The following is a 19,355-nucleotide window of genomic DNA, read 5'->3' as shown; positions in this document are numbered from 1 at the left end:
CGGAAGCATATACAGCCCCGCCAAGACATGGAAGTTGATCAGATCAATCTTATTCTTCCCACAAAGGATTCTCACAAAATCATCATTCCTCTCTCATTCTCTGATCGATCTGTCGATTTTCAATTAGACACTGGATCACCTGTCTCTATTATTAACCTGACTACCTACCACGACTTAGGTTCACCTTCATGCTCTCCAGCTGACATCCAGCTCGTGACATTTAACAAGAAGAAAATTGACATCAAAGGTCAAATTAAGCTTCAGGCTAGTTATAAAGGAATTCAGAAGGCCATTCCTCTTCTCGTAGTTAACAACTACACTGCATCAAACATTATGGGCATGGATCTCTTTAACTTATTTGGTTTCCAGATACATGACAACATTAACGTCGTATCTACATTGCATCCTACTTCTGACGTTACCGCTCTCCTAGCGCAGTTTCCTGAAGTCTTCGACTCTCAGCTCGGAACAGCCAAAGACTATACAGCTCACATACAGCTGAAATCCGGAGCTAAGCCTCGCTTCCTCAAATCACGTCCAGTACCCCTAGCACTTCAAGACCAGGTCACGAAAGAATTAGAAAGATGGATACAAACTGGAATTGTTGTACCAGTTACTTCTAGTCAATGGGCTACTCCACTCGTGGTAATCAAGAAACCTGATGGTAATGTTCGACTTTGTGGCGATTTTCGATCTACAGTCAACGCACAACTCGACACAGATATCTTTCCTATTCCACGTCCAGAAGACTTATTCCGTCGTCTCTCTGGTGGACAATTCTTCTCTCGAGTTGATCTTAAAGAAGCATATCTCCAGCTACTTTTAGACGAAGAATCTAAGAAATTTCTCACACTCAACACTCCTCTCGGACTGCTCCAGCTCCAGCGGCTCCCATTCGGTGTTTCATCCTCAGCGGCTATTTTTCAGCGCTATTTGGCTCAACTCACCGCCTCAATTCCCGGTTGTGCTCACTACCTGGATGATATTATTGTTACTGGAAAAGATCATCAGGAACATCTAACCAATCTCCGCCTTCTTCTCCAGAAATTGAAAGACAATGGCCTACGAGCGAATCTCACTAAATGTACCTTCTTTCAGCCTCAAGTTCACTACCTCGGACATATACTTGATAAGAATGGAATTCGTCCTAGTATGCAGAATGTCTCCGCGATAGTAAACATGCCAGCACCTCAGAACCTCAAGCAGCTTCAGTCCTTCATAGGCAAAGCGAACTATTATAATAAGTTCATTCCACGCTTCGCTACAGTGGCAGCTCCATTAAACGCTCTACGTAAAAAAGGTGTTAAATTTCAGTGGACTCCGCAATGCCAACAGGCATGGAAAACAATCAACAACGCCTTAATTCAAGCTATACAACTCACTCATTTTCAGCCTGACAAGATCATCACGCTAGCTACTGACGCTTCAGACTATGGTGTCGGTGCAGTTCTCTCCCAGAAGGATCGTCATGGACAAGAACGCCCCATCGCCTTCGCTTCGAAAACACTCAATGACCATCAACGTCGATACTCACAGATAGAGAAAGAAGCTTTAGCCATCATCTTTGGTATTCGCCGTTTCAATGAATATCTTTATGGCAACCATTTCCTGATCATTACCGATCATAAGCCTCTCGTACACTTATTCCATCCTGGTAATAAGATCCCAGAGAATTCCCTCAGAAAGCTTCAAAGATGGTCCATGTTCCTTTCTGATTATTCCTATCAGATTGTATATCGAGCCACATCCCAGCATTGTAATGCTGATGCCCTCTCCCGCTTACCCGTTGGTCCTGATACTGCCTTCGATTCTCAAGAATCTGAATGTCTTCAGTTGGACATAGAACTTGAAGATACTGTATCCAGTTTTCCTATTGATGCTACCTGCATAGCTAAAGCTACGGATAAGGACAGTACACTTGCTACTGTACGTACTTACATCCGCAACGGTTGGCCTCTTCAGAGCACACTTCCTGCCCACCTGGCACCTTATCATCGTATGCAGCATCGTCTCACGACTCGTGCCGGAGTTGTACTACTAGAAGCAGGCACCATCTTCCGAGTGGTTATCCCACTTAGCCTACAGAAACAAGTTCTCGAATTATTACACCAAAGCCATTGGGGTATATCCAGAACAAAGCAACTCGCCCGTCAACACTGCTACTGGCCCGGTATTGATGCCGCCATCGAAAAGCTAATACGTCATTGTGAGCAATGTCAAACGAATCAGAACGCCCCGTCTTCTGATCTTGCTTCATGGCCTCCTGCTACTACTCCATGGGAACGAGTTCACATCGATTTCGCAGGTCCTTTCCTCAATTCCATGTGGTTAATAGTCATCGATTCACTGTCAAACTTTCCATATGTCGTGGATATGCATTCGACTACTACAACCGAAGCTACCATTCGTGCTCTCCAGAAAATCTTTACTACAGAAGGTTTACCGCAAGTACTCATTTCGGACAACGGACCTCAATTTACAGCTACTGCTTTTCAGAACTTTTGTACACATAATGGCATTCGTCATATCCTAGCACCACCTTTTCACCCTCAATCTAATGGTGAAGCTGAACGCTTCGTACAAACATTTAAAAGAAGTATGAAGAAAGCTGTCTCTTCAGGCTTAACTAAAGACCAAGCCTTGCTCCAACTCTTAAACACCTACAGAACTCTACCCGGCGCTGATAATATCACTCCTGCACAGAAGCTCCATGGACGACCTCACAGAACTTTACTTTCTCTGTTACAGCCTCTTCCGGCCCAGCATAAGACCTCACCAACGAAGTTCTCCCTCAACGACAAGGTCTACACAAGGACATTCAAATCCAACCCACTCTGGATACCTGGAGTCATCTGCAGATCTTTGGGTCATCGTCTCTACGAGATACAGACTACGGAGAAACGTATCTGCCGCCATCCAGATCAGATACGTCTGCGCTACCAACCCTGTCCAGCTATTGATGCTATTGCTAAACCAGATAAATCTATTGCTGAACGCGCTTTAGATCATTTAATAACAATGGGTTCCTTTCAGGACGAGACAGCGCCACTCCGCCCAGTTCCAGCTCCGGACAATACAACAGAAACATCAGCAGCTCCGCCCCAGCATCGCAGTCGCCGCCAGCGCCGCCGCCGTTTCACGCCGTACCGGCGTATTTAGGAGGGGAGGGTGTTGTATGTCCGGCGCTCTCTTCTCGCTCAGCCAGCCAGCTGCACGCGCGCCTGTGTATCATTCTGCTAGCTTCGACGCGCAGCCCTCAGTGCGCGTGCCTGACCATCGAGTGTACTATAAATAGGAGCTCCCGGCCTGCTCACTTGCCCCGGTGTCCAGCTCCAGAATACACCCTACGTCGAGCACGGAGGCTACTCCTCTTGAAAATGTGCTTCGACCAGGTGGACTGAATTTCTGGCAGTACGAGGTTTCACCTCCGGTCACCGCTCCCTTACCTGTTTCCGCTGCCCATGTTCCGTAATTCTTTTACAAGCCATTTTCATTACCTAATTAATGCAAGCTCCCTTAGTTTCGCTAGGTGGAATTTCTTCAATCAATTGAACTTGCTTTTTAGGAATTCAGGCACTTCAACAAATAAGGACTCTCATAAACATTTATGTTAGTGTGCCAGATAGTTCTCGACTATCAACGTGTCAATTCACAAAGACTATCTTTTCAAGATAGAAGTGTATATAAAGACTGCAAACCTGTACATATTGTATAAAGACAGACTTTTCTCAAGATTCAATATTCCTTTTTGCTTCAAAATAAATTTCAGTTATTTGTGTAAATATCATAAAGTGAAGCAATAAAAGTTGTGTTTTGTAAACTTCAACCTTGGTTACAACAGAGGGGACTCCATGTACAGACACACTTCCTGAGCTTTGCTTCTCACCTGGCACCATTTCTCAAATTCAGATTCTAGTAATTTATTTCTCAGTTTCTTGGTCTCATACTCAGCATGCCTGTGCTACATATCCTCAGTTTTATCGTATACATTTAGCTCAGTGCAGCATCTGATAATTTCTTCATCTAGATTTCCAGTGGCTTCAATATATTAGTTCGCCTCTCGTTTCAGAATGTTGCTGCTGTTCATATTCTGAAGCGAGGCTTCCCAACTTGCTCTATAAACATCTAACCCTTTGTACCGTTTATCTGTTTAAATCACAGAATCCGGAGTGTCGGTAGGAAGGGATAAGATCTTCTTTAGAAGATTATCAGCATCTTCTAAAAACCGCTGTGGTATTTTACCTGCAGGAATGCAGAGGAATTGGTAAGTCAGCGTAGGGCAAACTGAACAATTGAGAACTGAAAATTTCTGATCCACATGAAGCCAGGGGCAGGATGATAACAAGATGAGTTTCTGTTGAAGGAGTGTCATTGTCTTCTTGGAATCAAATAACATAATATCTGCATAATTTACCCCTAAGTATTTGACACATTTGTTCCTCAAATTACATTAATCTCAGTACCTTCTTCGACTGTAATGAGCCCTTTAGTTATTTCTCCTCTACTGACATTAATAACTTTAGATTTTTCAGGATTTACTGTCAGACCAAGTTCACGAAACCTTTGTAAAGCTAGTTTCGTCAGTTCTACTGCAGTCTTGATTTTTCTCCTACAATAACCATATCATCTGCAAAGCCCAAGATTCTTAGAATGCATGTTGCATTGTTCTTCTTCATCAATTTCCCTAAAAATGTGATCTGTTGTGAGAATGAATAAAACTAATGACAATGGAGATCCTTGCATTACTCCATGGAGTAATTTAATGGGATTAGTTTTCTTGAAATTGGCCTGGATCTGAGTTGTATGATTTTCCTGAAGCTTGCAAATTATACTGCTCAGGTTGGTCAGCGCAGTTGACATAACTAATGTTTTCCTTGAGTGTAAATGACCCACGTTATCGAAAGCCTTGCTTTTCTCTAGGAAGACCCGAGTAACATCTTGTTTGTTGTGTTTTGCCGAGTTTAACACAGATCTGAGTAAAGCGGTGCTTATGATGGTGCCAAGTGATTTGATGAATCCTCTTTGGTGTTTGCTAAACTGGATGCAACTCCTTAATTTTACATCAAACATCTTCTCAATGACATGACGAAGGACTAAACATATAGTGATTGGCTTCCAGTCTGACAGTTCTGTTGGATGTAAATTTTTAGATAACAAAATGGTGCGTGCCTTTGTGAACAATAATGGAACATGCCCAGTCTGTAACATTATTGTATTTGCTATTTGCTTTACGCCGCACCGACACAGATAGGTTTTATGGCGACGATGGGACAGGGAAGGACTAGGAATAGGAAGGAAGCGGCCGCTAGCATTTGCCTGGTGTAAAAATGGTAAACTACGGAAAACCATCTTCAGGGCTGCCGACAGTGTTCACAATTGTTAGGTGTAGCAAAAATAGATGAAAAATGATTCTCAATATCCTTGATATCAGCCGTACAGTGAGTCATTTGGTCGTTCAGAGCATTTCTGATGGCTTTTCTCTGCTCGTAATATAAATACTGCATTTCTCGATACCGGTACTTATTACGTCTCTTTTGTTTATATCTATTTGTTGCCCTCTGCGGATTTGAGTGTTGCTTCTAAGTTCTCTGTAGCTTTGTGTCTCTTTCATTTTTCTTGCCTCAAAGCATTTTTTGGCTGGCTCTTTAGGACCTTGTAGGAAATCTATAGCTTCAGCTAAAAAACAAAACAAAAAAACAGTGGATTCGTCGACAAGACTTGTCGATCTGATCTGTGCTCATTTCATAAGAAAACTTAAGAGGTCCACTGACACAAGCTGTTTTTATATTCGTCTATTGGTCCCACCGGTTATCTGCTCTCAGTTTGAGAACAAAATTCTTCATTACTGTAGGTTTCGTCACCTTGTGAAGCAGCAGAGTGGTTTCTGGTTCTGGTAGACTGTCTCTGTACTATTATTCTGTGATGGATATCAGGATGAATCGACTTATGTGTGTATCAAGTTTTACATAGTGCTTACCAAAGTGGGGACAGGGTATCCCAGTTTTCCATTCGAACTTAAGTTGTTTTGGGAGCTTGCAATACGATCTACAACACTCGTAGAATCTCCTGCTTCTGTACTAGCTTTCACAAATTCTGTCTCCATATCATAACATGTAATATGATGTTAACAAGCTTTGTGATTTGTTTGTTTGCTTTTCCTTATAAGATTATGCTCTTATAAATTATTGTGTAATACAACCACTGGTCGTACAGACAATGCACGTTCCCTAACCTGAAGATTTGTTACTATAAAATGCTATAAACACTACTCTGTAAAGTCACAGATTAGAAAAACAGAACCAAAATGCTTCGACATTCAGCTTAATAACAACGAATGCATGCCAAAAACTGATCAAAAATACTGTTACTCACTCCATAGCAACCATCTAAATAAATATAATAAGCACCAAGTAAAAGATAGTTCCAAATAAATAACCATAGACATCGTAAAGCAGCAGAAAGAATATTAAAAACAAAATATAAACTACCAACCAACTGTGAAAATGAATCCGAAACCCAGAATAGCTTTGACTATATATAAGCAAAATAACCTTTTAGCACACGGTCACATGCAGTAACTCAACATACGGTTGCCATGCTTGTAAACAAAATACCAAAAATTTACCTAGGTAAATAACACGCAAATATCGCTCTACAGTTCTCTGCAACGGATATACGTAACAATCACTATTAAAATATGCAACAGTAATCATGTAAACAATCCAAGAATAATGAAATCAAAATATAAAGCATACATAAAACATCAAAATAACAGGATCGCGTATGTCTCCAGGCTTAGCCAAGTCACCGCCTTCTCATTTTTGACAGTAGTAGTAGTAGTAGTAGTAGTAGTAGTAGTAGTAGTAGTAGTAGTAGTAGTAGTATGGGGGTGTACTGTTTTATTTTACACTAGTGTCTTGTTCCTCCGTTTGGTAGCAGCACACGTACAGGGGCTGACGAATGCACTGGTCACAGCTATTTCATAACAACACTGTCAGCATAGGAGGAGACGACATGGAAAGCAACAGTCAGGGACAGCACTATACGACTTGGTTCCTATGGAAAGAAGGTGTGATCGGCACTTGGTGGCAGTCTGTGGAGAACATGCACCGTCACGGAAAACAGTTTAGAACTGGGTGGAAGGTTGGAAAACAGGGTGCACATCAGTGGACAAGGCAACCAATTCTGAAAGGAATGTGACAGTGTCAACACCAGCCAACAATGCCCGGGTCGAACAGGCCATCCAAGGAAACAAATGCATCACATTTACGGAAATGGAGGCAGCCACGGGAATTAGTCAAAACATCCTGCAGCGGATCGTGCACGGCCACTTAAAGTTGGAGAAGGTGTCAACCACGTAGGTGCCTAGACTCTTGTCTGCAGACGAAAAGCAGAGAACTTTTGCAATGCCATGATCAAGATCCAGCCGACTTCATGGCTAGGCTTGTGACGGGTGATGAGACATGACTGGACATAGCTGTCAAGGCATGGTTATGCAGCACTCCGAAAGAATGGTTTCAGGAAGGTCTAGAGAGACTGACACATCAGTGGCAAAAGTGCATACAGTTACAAGGGGATTATGTTGAGAAGGTAACAACTGATGTGTAATGTACTTCATTTGGATAGAAAAATGTCACCTGAGGTGGGACGGCAAACTGTAAATGGTCGTTTTTCATAAAATTGTTGTTTTCTTACCATTTTATTTTTCGGGACAGATCAAGAAATTTATCTATTTGGAACTGTAAATGAACATTGCAAGATGCAAGAACTATTTCTGAAATGATCTTTGTATTTAAATTTCATGTAGTTGTGTTTTATTGAATTTGGAAAAAGGTTGTGTAACATGTAAATTAATTTCAAGAAGATTCAAGTAAGACATTCTGAGGAGGAAGTAGGTGATGCAATTCTACTTGCATCAGCAGTTTAGGAACTGGCCATATAAGGTCATGTATTTGGATTGGTCAGATTAACGACCTTTCCAATTGGTGAAAACGGAAATCTAGAGAAATTCGGTGTCCTATTGGTTACTTGTGATCTGTCCATTTCTGGCCTTATGCCAGCTTCGCGTGTGTGATGCGTGTTGTCTGCGTCTTTTCCATCCAACCGCCCTAGTGAGCGCTCGCGGCCGTTTCTTCATTTAACATAACTTTCCACGATTTAAATTCTGCATGTCGGAGTTTGCTCTAGATTCCCATATTCACCAATCTCGCTTTTCTGAATTACTGTGTTTTCAACAGTCACCTGCATCTTGTTACTGGCAACTTACTGTAATTCTGCAACTAACTCTGTTAAACCTTGTGTTTTACAAATTTACTTAAATATCTAGATTATGTCTACATTTCGGTTTATTTGATTTTGTATCATTTTTAAATTTTAATATATTTGAGCTCAAGGGTGACAGATGCGCGTTTACCTTTACCCACGACATACATTCCAATGGCCTTATTAGGGTTTCCAACACGTTCCACAAACCTTTCCGTAGTTGTCGTTGTTAGACCTGTAAGTTATGTTTATAAGTCACACTGTATCATTTTCTGGCCTATAGAGCGTTCCAACCTTAAATTGCAGTACAGCAGTAATGAGATAATTCCGTCTCTTTCCTTCTCCCACGTTTTGCGTGTAGCGCTGCCCTACTCTAATGCAGCAGGTTTGCCAAATATCCGTAAATCGGAATGTTATCGGTTAAAATGGGTGAATATCGTGCTATGTGCAGAATTTCAAGGCGCATTTTATGCCGTTAACAAAAAAAATGTAAAAACATAATTTAATGTGAAAATGGTAATATAATGGAAAGTTTCGCCTAATGCAAAATCTTCATTGCATAGAACTTGTCATGTCATAACTCCTATTTTATATTCATTATTTTCCTCATTTTTTCACTGCTGGTAAAGAAACATTTCAGCTCGATGTAGATAAGTTTATTTTTAAATTTAAATGATAACAAAATGCAGTATATATGTTTATTTTCAGTCATGTTCAGGGAATTTTATGTGCAGACACGAAAAAGTCAGTCGCTGGCCAACGTCTTTCCTATTGAATTTGCATGGGGGGTGGGGGCCAAAGCGAGGCAAATGGTCTTCAGATATCGAAGTTATTTTTAAAACAATCCCAAACTTCTTATCTTGCTTAGTTCTTAATTTGTGACAGGAAGAATATCTCCTTGAATTTTGGTTTCGCGCATAACTCGGCTGGCTGTCTGTAGTACCGGTAGTGAACTCCCAAACATGCGCTTTTAACATTTCCAGACAGTCGCATGCAGTGCAGTGCTCACTTCGTCAGTAGTATGTATAATAGTGATTAAATACATATCAGTGACATATGTACAATTCTTAATGGAAAGTGTATTTCATCTGTGTGGTTTGTGAGTTCGTGCTCGTGCATGGGGATCTAATTTCGAAGAAAAAGTGCAGAAGGATCATGGCGTGGTTAAAAGCAAAGCAAACGGTCTTCGGAAATGGAAGTTATTTTTAAACCATATCTCAAGTTCTTATCTCGTTATCTCTTAATTTATGACAGGGAGAACGTCTCGTTTGTTTACATTTCACGAGTGACTCGGCTGGCTAAGCTTTTAAATATAGGCCTACTGACAGCCGAGTGCAGTGATGTTCATTTAATCAGTATTATAAGATTCATTAAATAAAGATTAGTGATATATATAACAATAATATTTAATGTCGTATGGCCTACGAAGAGGCCGAGTGCAGGTCTTTCGAGTTGACGCCGCATAGGCAACCTTCGCGTCTATAAGAATGGGTGATGATTTCTAATTCGGAAGACGGCGCACACACCCAGCCCCCCGAGCCATTGGAATTAACCAACGAAGGTTAAAATCCCCGACCCGGCCGGGAATCGAACTCAGGGCCCTCTGGACCAAAGGCCAGCACACTAACCATTTAGCCATGGAGCTGGACAAGATCAGTGATAAATGTATAGTTCTTGAGGACAAGTGGATTGTGTTTGTTGTGTTTGTGTAGCCTGTGTAGTTGTCAGTTCATGCTCGTGCGGGGTGTTCTTAATTCGAAGAAAAAGTGCAGAAGGATATACAATGGATAGTCAAATTAAAAAGAAACGTTCCGTAGGTAAACTCAGAGGAAAATAACGCAATATTATGAGTATCCTGGATTATTTTTTAAAGACTATGAATATGAGCAGCGCAGTCAGTCAAACAACTAAAGCTACAGGTTGTTCCAAAAGAACAATCTATGCTGTAAGGGAGAAACACACACATAGTCCTTTGCGAACTTCCGCAAAAAAACAAAAAAACCAGAAGGACAGCAGAAAAATGCAAGGAAAATTAACCCTCTTAGTGCCAGGCCCGGTTGTTCACAGTATGCCAAGAGTACCAGACAGATTTAGAGAATGTTGCAGGTTCTCACTCTCTGGACTATATAGTTCACAAATATTATGACTTGAAATTTTTATTAAATGTTAACAAGGAGACGTTCTTACTGCTGAACTAAATTACAGCACTAAAATGCTGTGAAATATTTTAAAGAAATAATGTGATACGAAATTCTTTTAGACGGTCATTTCGATAATTTTTTAATCGATTTTAACGTGTGTATATGTTTTAAGGTATCCTTGTACTCTAAACATAAGGAACCACAGTGTCAATATTATTAAGCAATTAACAGCTTAGTTCATATAAATTGGATAAGGTCTTCAGACCAATGTTTGTTTTAGGATTGAATAAGGCTGATGATGCTCAGTAAAAGAGGGGCAAAACATGTACCTTAAAATTTGGTAGTTTCTATGTTCATTTAACCACGCAACAGTGGATTGTATTGAATAGGTGGTATAATAAAATACTCCTTGTATAAACTTAGTAATACTAGCCGACTGTCGATACCGGCAGTGTGCCACCGCGTGCTGGGGTGCTCTGTGTTCTGTCATATCCTCTTTGTTCTGTGAGCCCTGCTGCATCGGCCACTGGCCTTTGGTACATGAGAATCACTTAATGTGTTATGTTTTGTTTTTGACTGTTCTGTAAGAGTGTTTTCACTGAAGCTTTGTAACATATTGTATATTGTACAAAAAAAGACTATAAATGTTGCAGAATGTCATACCAGAGTTCTGTTTGTGGCATTTGTAAACCCATCTACTTTTGGTATAATTGCGACGGGTGTATTTCAGAAATGAATGAAAATGTTCTTATACTAAAAGCAACAATTAAACATTATTTTATTTTGGGTACGTATTTCAGAATTCTAACTACTTCTTCACGTGACGTGAAGCTTTATCCTGGCCCTAACTGCTCACAATACAGGCTGATACATTTCAATCGGTGAAAATATCGTTACATATATTTTAAAGTAAAATTTACGATTACACCTATTCAATACAATATACTTTTGCAATGCAGTATTTTACATTACAGTTTTAAATTTATTTGGTACCAGTTTCGACCTTGTTTGGAATTATCATCAGCCATAAACATTCAATTATACAATTCAGTCAAAGGGCCCTAAAACAATACATTTTTTACATGACATTTTAGTTAAAATAAACAAATATCACATTGTCAAGCTTAAAAGTTAGCTGTTGGAGAAGTGCTAATGTATTTCTAGGTACTAATTAGTCTGAAAAGATGGCACAAGCAAGCCGAAACATGTCTGAATTTGATTACTCCATCTAATTTAAAGTTAAAATTTTCATTGTTCCGTATTGAAGAATATTACAGTTAAAATTGAAATAATTGATAAAGAGATTCAACTTATTCAATACAAAAGAATAAGAAATGTAGTGAATTACATTCTTATTTAATAATAAGTAGAAGTGGTACCGGTTTCGACCCTAGTCCAGGTCATCATTAGCCAATTAAAACATGAAAAACAATGCATAGGAAAAGGAGATAAAAGATCAAGTACACTCCAGATCAGTAGAAGAGGCAATAAAATGTAAGTCACTTAAAAGAAAACAGTGCGTAATTTTCTGAGCAGCAGTATGGCACACGCAGTGTTAGGCAAAGTCTTATAAAGTTTATGAATAGCGGAGAATGGTTAAATGAGCTAGTTTTTAAACACTGTCAGGCACAAAGTCATATCATAATTGAACACATACGAAGATCCATAATCGTGCAGGAGTTGAAGATGAGTAGGTCTGTTGAAGTGACTTGCCAGCTCCCGGTGATTAGCGCGATATATTTAACATCAGGCACTGTGGTTTCAAACGCCAAAGTAAAATGGAGAATAGCTTGATGATCCAGTAATTTTCTTCGGTTGTGGGAAAGTAAGTATATAGATAAATATAATATAATTCAATATAACTGAATAAATAATTGTGCCCCTATAGAATTCTTAGAATAGTTGACGTGAAAAAACAATTGTGAAGAGAAAAAAATATAGTAAAAAGCGCAATACCGGAAACAAATGAAAACGTATAAGACTTTGCCTAACACTGCGTGTGCCATACTGCCGCTCAGAAAATTACGCACTGTTTTCTTTTAAGTGACTTACATTTTATCGCCTCTTCTACTGATCCGGAGTGTACTTGATCTTTTATCTCCTTTTTCTATGGATTGTTTTTCATGTTTTAATCGGCTGATGATGACCTGGACTAGGGTCGAAACCGGTACCACTTCTACTTATTATTAAATAAGAATGTAATTCACTACATTTCTTATTCTTTTGTATTGAATAGGTTGAATCTCTTTTATCAATTATTTCAATTTTAACTGTACTCCATCTAATGCTGGAATTATATGATGTATTGAATTAGGACGATACACTTAATTTTAGCTTTGTAAAGTTAAGCAAGGTCATACCATCACCAGAACTTACGTGAAAGATATGCTTTTCAGACTAATTAGTACCTAGAAATACATGAGCACTTCTCCAACAGCAGGTTCTGAAGCACTTATTTTACGAACTTTTATCATATTTGTGACGGCATTCAATTTGCCATAATACTAAAATACATGTGCTTGTATCATCTCTGCGTCTCATCACCATCTAACTTTTAAGCTTGACAATGTCATATTTGTTTATTTTAACTAAAATGTCAAGTTAAAAATGTATTGTTTTAGGACCTTTCGACTGAATTGTATACTTGAATGTTTATGACTGATGATGATCCTGAACAGGGTCGAAACTGGTACAAAATAAATTTTAAACTGTAAAAAAAAAAAAAAAAAAAAAAAAAAAAAAAAAAAAAAAAAAAAAAAAAAAAGCATTGCAAAAGTATATTGTACTGAATAGGTGAAATCGTAAATTTTACTTAAATAAATATATATGTAATCTCTTCAATAAGGACCAGTCAAAATTAAGTTTCTAACCCTTAATGAAAATATTGTTGGATTACTTACTTTTAAACACCTGTATTGTCGCTGTAACCGTGATGTGCATTTCATATTGACTGCAAAATCTTAACCTAAAAGCAGCCTTTAAACATGATTATTGGGCACAAATTTCAGTGTTTCGACTGTTCCTTCACATTCCGTGCAGCTTTGCGCTGACCGTAAGTACACACAGCACATCCGGAACAGGCACCTTCCCGCTGATGCTGAGCATGCAATGTTGCCTCACGAAGTTCCCTCTTACAGTTCCGTGTGTCGTGTGCCAGCATAGTGTACCAAAACATTCCACCTCAAGCTCCTAATGTTTCAGAACAGCTGACTGTTCCGGTATGCCCAACCCTAATGTATATTACCCACCGTGAAATTTGGCAGAGGTGAAGTGACAGCCTGGGGGTGCTTTTATGGAAGGGACTTGGTCCTCTTGAAATATTACAGAACATATTTAAGGTGGAAAGATATAAGGGCATCTTGACCAGCTGAAAGTTATCTTCGGTAGTAGACCAGTTCAGAGATGATCACTGTGTGTTTCAGCATGATAATACTCCTTGCCATAAAACAGGCTCTGTTCGTGGACAATAAGGTTTTGGAAATCGGCTGGCCAGCCGAGAGTCCCAACCTCAGTCTTACCAAACACCTCTAAGAGAAACAAGATCAGTGACTTCACTCCAGGCCCCAACGACTCACGACACTACATACGCTTGCTACAGCACAGTAGAAGAATGGTCTGCCCTTCCACCGGAGACGTTTCAACACCTGGTAGACATACACACGCCCCCCTGGGAAATCCAAACAGTGGTAAAGATCATGGGTGGGGGTTATTACCATCCACTACTGCCAAGAACACTTAAAGGACAGTTTCAAATAGGTGGCTGGATAGTTTTGATCAACATAGATGACAAGTTAATTACTATCTTCAGTCCTTTATGTTGTTTCTGACATTCCCAGGCTTACCCTGATGCAGGGTTTTGTCCTAGACTATATCTTCCTACTCAAAAGTTGTTTAATTTCAACCTCTCTATGCGCTACTTGAATTTCTGTGCGAATCACCCTATACAAAGATCTTATGTAAAAAGTTGAAAGGAAAATTCTATCTTAACCCCTTCAGTGGCACGCCCGAGAAATTCTCGGGTGGCGCACGCCTGCCCATAACGTCACCGCCCTAGAAATTCTCGTTTAGCTGCAGTGTTCATTTCGCGATCGCCCAATAATTTCTCGGGTACTCTAATCGTTTGGGAAAATGTTTTCAAGTATTCTCAACAGATGGCGGGAGGATTTCCAGCTGTATTCACGTAGCGTCTGGCTTAAAATATGCCTTATCTTCTCTACTTTACATATACAACCTCTGGCCAGCTGACGAGGTAAACAGAAATGGCGAGCGCGAAACGGAAGAGAAGTTTGTCTGAAGACAAAATAAGGAACTACATCAAAGATGAATCACTAAGTGACATTAGTATTTCATATAGTAGCTATAATGATTCTATTGATTCTTCAGATGATGACCTTAGTAATTCTAGTGAAAGTGAAGAAGATATTACGTCAGACCCTAAGGTGATGGTAGATGTTGAATATACATTCGTTTGGAAAAAGTGTAAGCCTGGGGATAGTGTGTGAACTAATTTTATTCAATTTACGGGAAATCCTGGTGTGAGGCTTAGCTTATTACCAGAGGTGAGTGCGATTGACTGTTTTGAACTGATTCTAACAGATGAAGTTGTAAATTTGACAGTGACCGAAAAAAATTCGTTGGCCCTATGCTAAAAGTGCATTGAAAACCTTGTAAATAAATCTCCGCATGGAAGGGTACAGTTTTGGAAAAAAGAAGCTCTTACAAAATTTGGCAATTTATTGCGTTAGTATTGCTGATGGGAATAATACAAAAGCCTGAAATAAAAATGCATTGCTCACAGGACAGTATAGGCCCTACTCAAAACACCAATATTTTATTAAACTATATCACAGGCCTACTCTAAGAAGTGTAAATAGAGTGTAAAGTAAGTTTTTATTAACCTTGAATAATATATGAATGTGTTCCCTTAATAATTGTTACTCATTCCTTGCTTCCTAAAAATAAATAAATTCCTCCGAAAAAACCTCACTTTTCTGGCACAGGAGGTCTGCCAAAACCCGCCACCGAAGGGGTTAAATTTCAACAAAATGCAGAACAAGTACAAAGCATATAAAATTTGGAGTAGGCAATTTGCAGTGAACATTATAATATGATGACCATAACAATACAGTGTGTGGAATTTTAATTGTTTGTGACTAATGTTCCCTATGCAAAGCCTATGTTTATCTTCAGCAATAAAGCGAAAATCCCACACACGTAAACAGAACCAAATAATTAATTCAAATGAACAAATTTTTTACTTCATAATTCTTTCTGCAACTTTCTACATACAGAAAAGAGTTTACTTACCTTTCTGACCATCAAAGCCAAGATCTTTAGCAATCTTCAACCGCAGTTCTTCAGCTATCAACAAGTATGACACACGATGCAGCACTGATGGAAGGGTTGTAGCCTTCAGCCATAGCACTGATGGGAAAGAAAATCGGAAACACAGTTCTGGAATGAAGTGTTCTTCAAAATCCTCTTGCATTTCTTGGCGTTTTCGCTTACTAGTTGACTGCCCCAGTTTGCCACTCCTGTCAATTTCAATATGAAGTTCATAAAAATCCAATAAAGAATTTGAATTATCTGAAATCCAAGAGGCACCATAAATGAGAATTTTATTTTATTTATTTATTGTATGAAGAATCAAAGTTATTTACATATACATTTTTTATATGTTATTTCACGTCCATAGGTATGACCTTCAACTGCCCTACACATGTCCCCTGGGTGGTGCTAAGAAAGCAACAAAGACGAGACCAAACTGTCGAAAATGGCCTCTCAGTTAGAGAATGAATAAGGAGATGTGCCATCCTTTTCAGGAACTTCAAGTTTGTAGAAACTGTCGTCTTTTAATGTCACGCGCAAATTCGCTGAAGATAGGAGCCAGATACGTGAAATAAATTAGAATACTGTATTAAGATAAAATTTGTAAAGCTGTCTACGTAATTTAAACTGTGCGTTGTTACTACTGTTTTTCTACCCCATCACATCACTAACAAACACTTCGCACAACAATTCACACGCAGGAACTCTGCTGAAAGCGATTATTGTATGCATGCGAGTCACAGCTGATAACAAGGATGAGTTATGGTTTGCAGTCACAGGTGTGTTCTGGCCCCAGGCACTGGGATGTTGAGTAATAAGTCACTTCCTCCTCTCCTAGCATGGGAAATATGAACTGGAATTTCCAAACTGGTTCCCAATTTCCGTACATCAGCATGAATCATGAAGATCAGATAAGTCCGTGGTTTGAAACTAGTGGAAACCGTAGATGAACCAGGGGGGGGGGGGGGAATGCGCTTATATATTTCTCCAAATTTTCATTCTAAAAATCAGGGAGGGAAAATTTACGCGAGGGGAAAAATTACGGAAGTAAATACGATAATGTGAGAGTTAGGCATCAGCAATAGGTAGTCTGGCAAACCTGCCCTTCCTATGACAATAAGGTTCCCCTACTGCCAGCAGCTTGAGGTTTTCACTGCCACACCAAGAGAGACACTTAACAAAATATTTCTCATTTAACAAGCGTTTTTCCAATAGGCGTATCTTCTTCAAATCACCAGAAGACTTATCCGAATGCGTTGTTATACTTTTCGAGTATGTGACAACACTTTACTCGTAACCACTGGCATGCACGTTGCCATCTTAGTTTGACAGTCTGTTACAGCACACTGGGAAAACGCTGGCTGTAATTGCTTTAAACTTGGTATTTAAGTTAAGGGGTAAGATAAGGATCTTAGCTACTCATTATACGATTTGTGTTGAACGAAAGGTGTGTTGAGTGGATGGCCTTAACATAAACAGAAGAAATATTAGTCTAATCAAAACAATGTGTGTATTAACACTCCAATGCCTGGCTTTTCCATTTACCTTTAACAACAAACCTGGGTAAATTTGACCAAGCTATAAAATCTTGGTGTAATGATTTCATTGTTTGATAATATCATTATTAAATTAAAGAGCAGTAATATTTATTGGAGATCCAGCCATATGGGCAACAATGAGTAGCTCCTTCATTAATTACAATTTCAATACAAGTATATTAGAACTCCTATCAAAAAGTCAGCAAATACTGAATTTATGTGCTTGAATTGGAGATAAACGAGAGGAAAAAAAAAATTCTATGAAGAGAGGGAGAGAGCTTTACTCATGTCTTTTTCAATTTCTTTATATTTCTGTGTCGTTTGTGATAGTCCTACATACACATTTATATTAATTTGTTGTGCATTCCATTTCCTTGCTGCTGGAAATATGAAATCATCATTTGATTAATCCGAACTTACATTTCTCCATCAGATTATTCCTCCATATTATTTTGTAATTCTTCCAGGATTTAATCTTCACGCAAATATTTACGAGACATCTTTACAACAAGCTCTCAAGAGAAACAGACAATGACCACATAATGCCAAACAACAAACAAATAAAAGCATTGTTACTTTTCTTGCATCTAATGCCACTGTTGATTGAGTAAGTGCGGTGACGCAAAGTATTTCACAATCGGAGATGCCAACAGTCAAACTTAAATCACTTAGGAAGAAGACATGGGTCAAAATGACCCGTGTAGGGCGTTCTAGATGAAGTTCAGTATTTATAAACCTAAGAATTTGTAATAATGAAATATTCGCAAAGTAAGTAAATGTCAAGAAAGGAAGTTCTCGCAGATCAACTTCAAAAGTTAAAAATAAACTCTTCAACTCGATCAAACTGACCCAGGTTGGGCGCTCTAGTGTTAAAAATGCTGTAGGGGCTGCCTAGCCAAGGCAGTGAAGGCATTCTCTGTTAGCACAAGACACAGGTCTTTGTACCAAGGTCACAAATAACGGGAACCTTTGCCTCCCACTCCTCCAAGGGCCTTCTTGATCAGTACCAAGATGGCTTATCTCTTTGCCTAACTTCCTGCTCATGTCATTCTGATCTTTGAGTTCGTCACATCCAGTCACATCCAGCAGAGCAACCTGCTGATGGCTTCATTTTTGTGTTATTACTTATTCAACCGACCTGGAATGTTCAGTGCCTGTTTCTTTTGCCTAATAGTGCTCCCTATAACACTGTTACTTTACTGAGTGAAGCTGGAAATTTGCTGCCACCTGTACACAGTTCAGCTGTACTTACATAGTCAGTCTGATACTGAAAGTAAAATATCTCACTGCGTTTCTCATCTAGTACCACCTTAACATGCTAATGGTTACTTCTTCATATTCGTGAGTAAAACATATTTTACTGACAGGACATATGCTTTATAGATTTGCAAATTTCTGTTCTCAAGTTGCTGTTGCTAAAAATATTTAATATTTCATTCACAATTATATCACATAGTTTGTATTGCATCAAAATAGCTTACTGGAACAATCTTTGAAACATCAGCTATCTCTACTGACTGTCTAATTTCTTTGAAATATACTATGATATCCAGTCAAGAAAGAAAAAAAAAAAAAACATTCCTTATTAGAGCTTATATCCTTCAGAAACAGATGCAAGTTAGATCTTTTTAAATAAAACCGACCAACATCCCTATTCACGGCATGCTAAGTAGGTTTAGGTTAGGAGACTTGTAAAAAGGTAAGTGTGCACTTTACAATGCACAACAGACTTCACACATTCATCGTACCTTCCTGATGGAGGTCGGGCATGCTTTCCCTTTTCTCATAGTGTAGCAAGATTCCCTTCTCTCCCATGTTCCTTATGCACATCCAGACAGCTGATGTCAACATGTTCCTAAATTTAGATGTTAATTTTACAAGACTACTTTAACAACTGAACTCATGACATAAAAAATAATTGTTCTAGAATTTTGTCCCACAGGAGTTCTTTCACATGTCGGTAAATCTACTGACACAAGGTTGATGGATTAGAAATTGAGCACCCTCAAATGCCATCCGGCTGAGTCAGGATCAAACCTGCCAAGCAGGGCTCAGAAGGCCAGATCTCGACTGCCAGAGCTACTCA

At 39.1% G+C, this 19,355-nt stretch overlaps 1 protein-coding gene across 1 annotated transcript in view; it reads right to left on the bottom strand.

Moving 5' to 3' along the window:
• Window positions 1-19,355, bottom strand: part of Dcr-2 (Endoribonuclease Dcr-2) — a 396,960-nt gene that overhangs the window by 110,915 nt on the left and 266,690 nt on the right. The window contains exon 17 of the mRNA XM_067143947.2: window positions 15,711-15,937. Within this exon, the coding sequence (XP_067000048.2) occupies window positions 15,711-15,937 (227 nt within the window). The remainder of the gene's footprint in view (window positions 1-15,710; window positions 15,938-19,355) is intronic.

The sequence above is a fragment of the Anabrus simplex genome, chromosome 3 (assembly GCF_040414725.1).
Source record: "Anabrus simplex isolate iqAnaSimp1 chromosome 3, ASM4041472v1, whole genome shotgun sequence".
In the NCBI taxonomy this organism is placed as follows: Eukaryota; Metazoa; Arthropoda; class Insecta; order Orthoptera; family Tettigoniidae; genus Anabrus; species Anabrus simplex.
The sequence above is the reverse complement of the archived record's forward strand: the minus strand, read 5'-3'. Positions and strand labels throughout refer to the sequence as shown.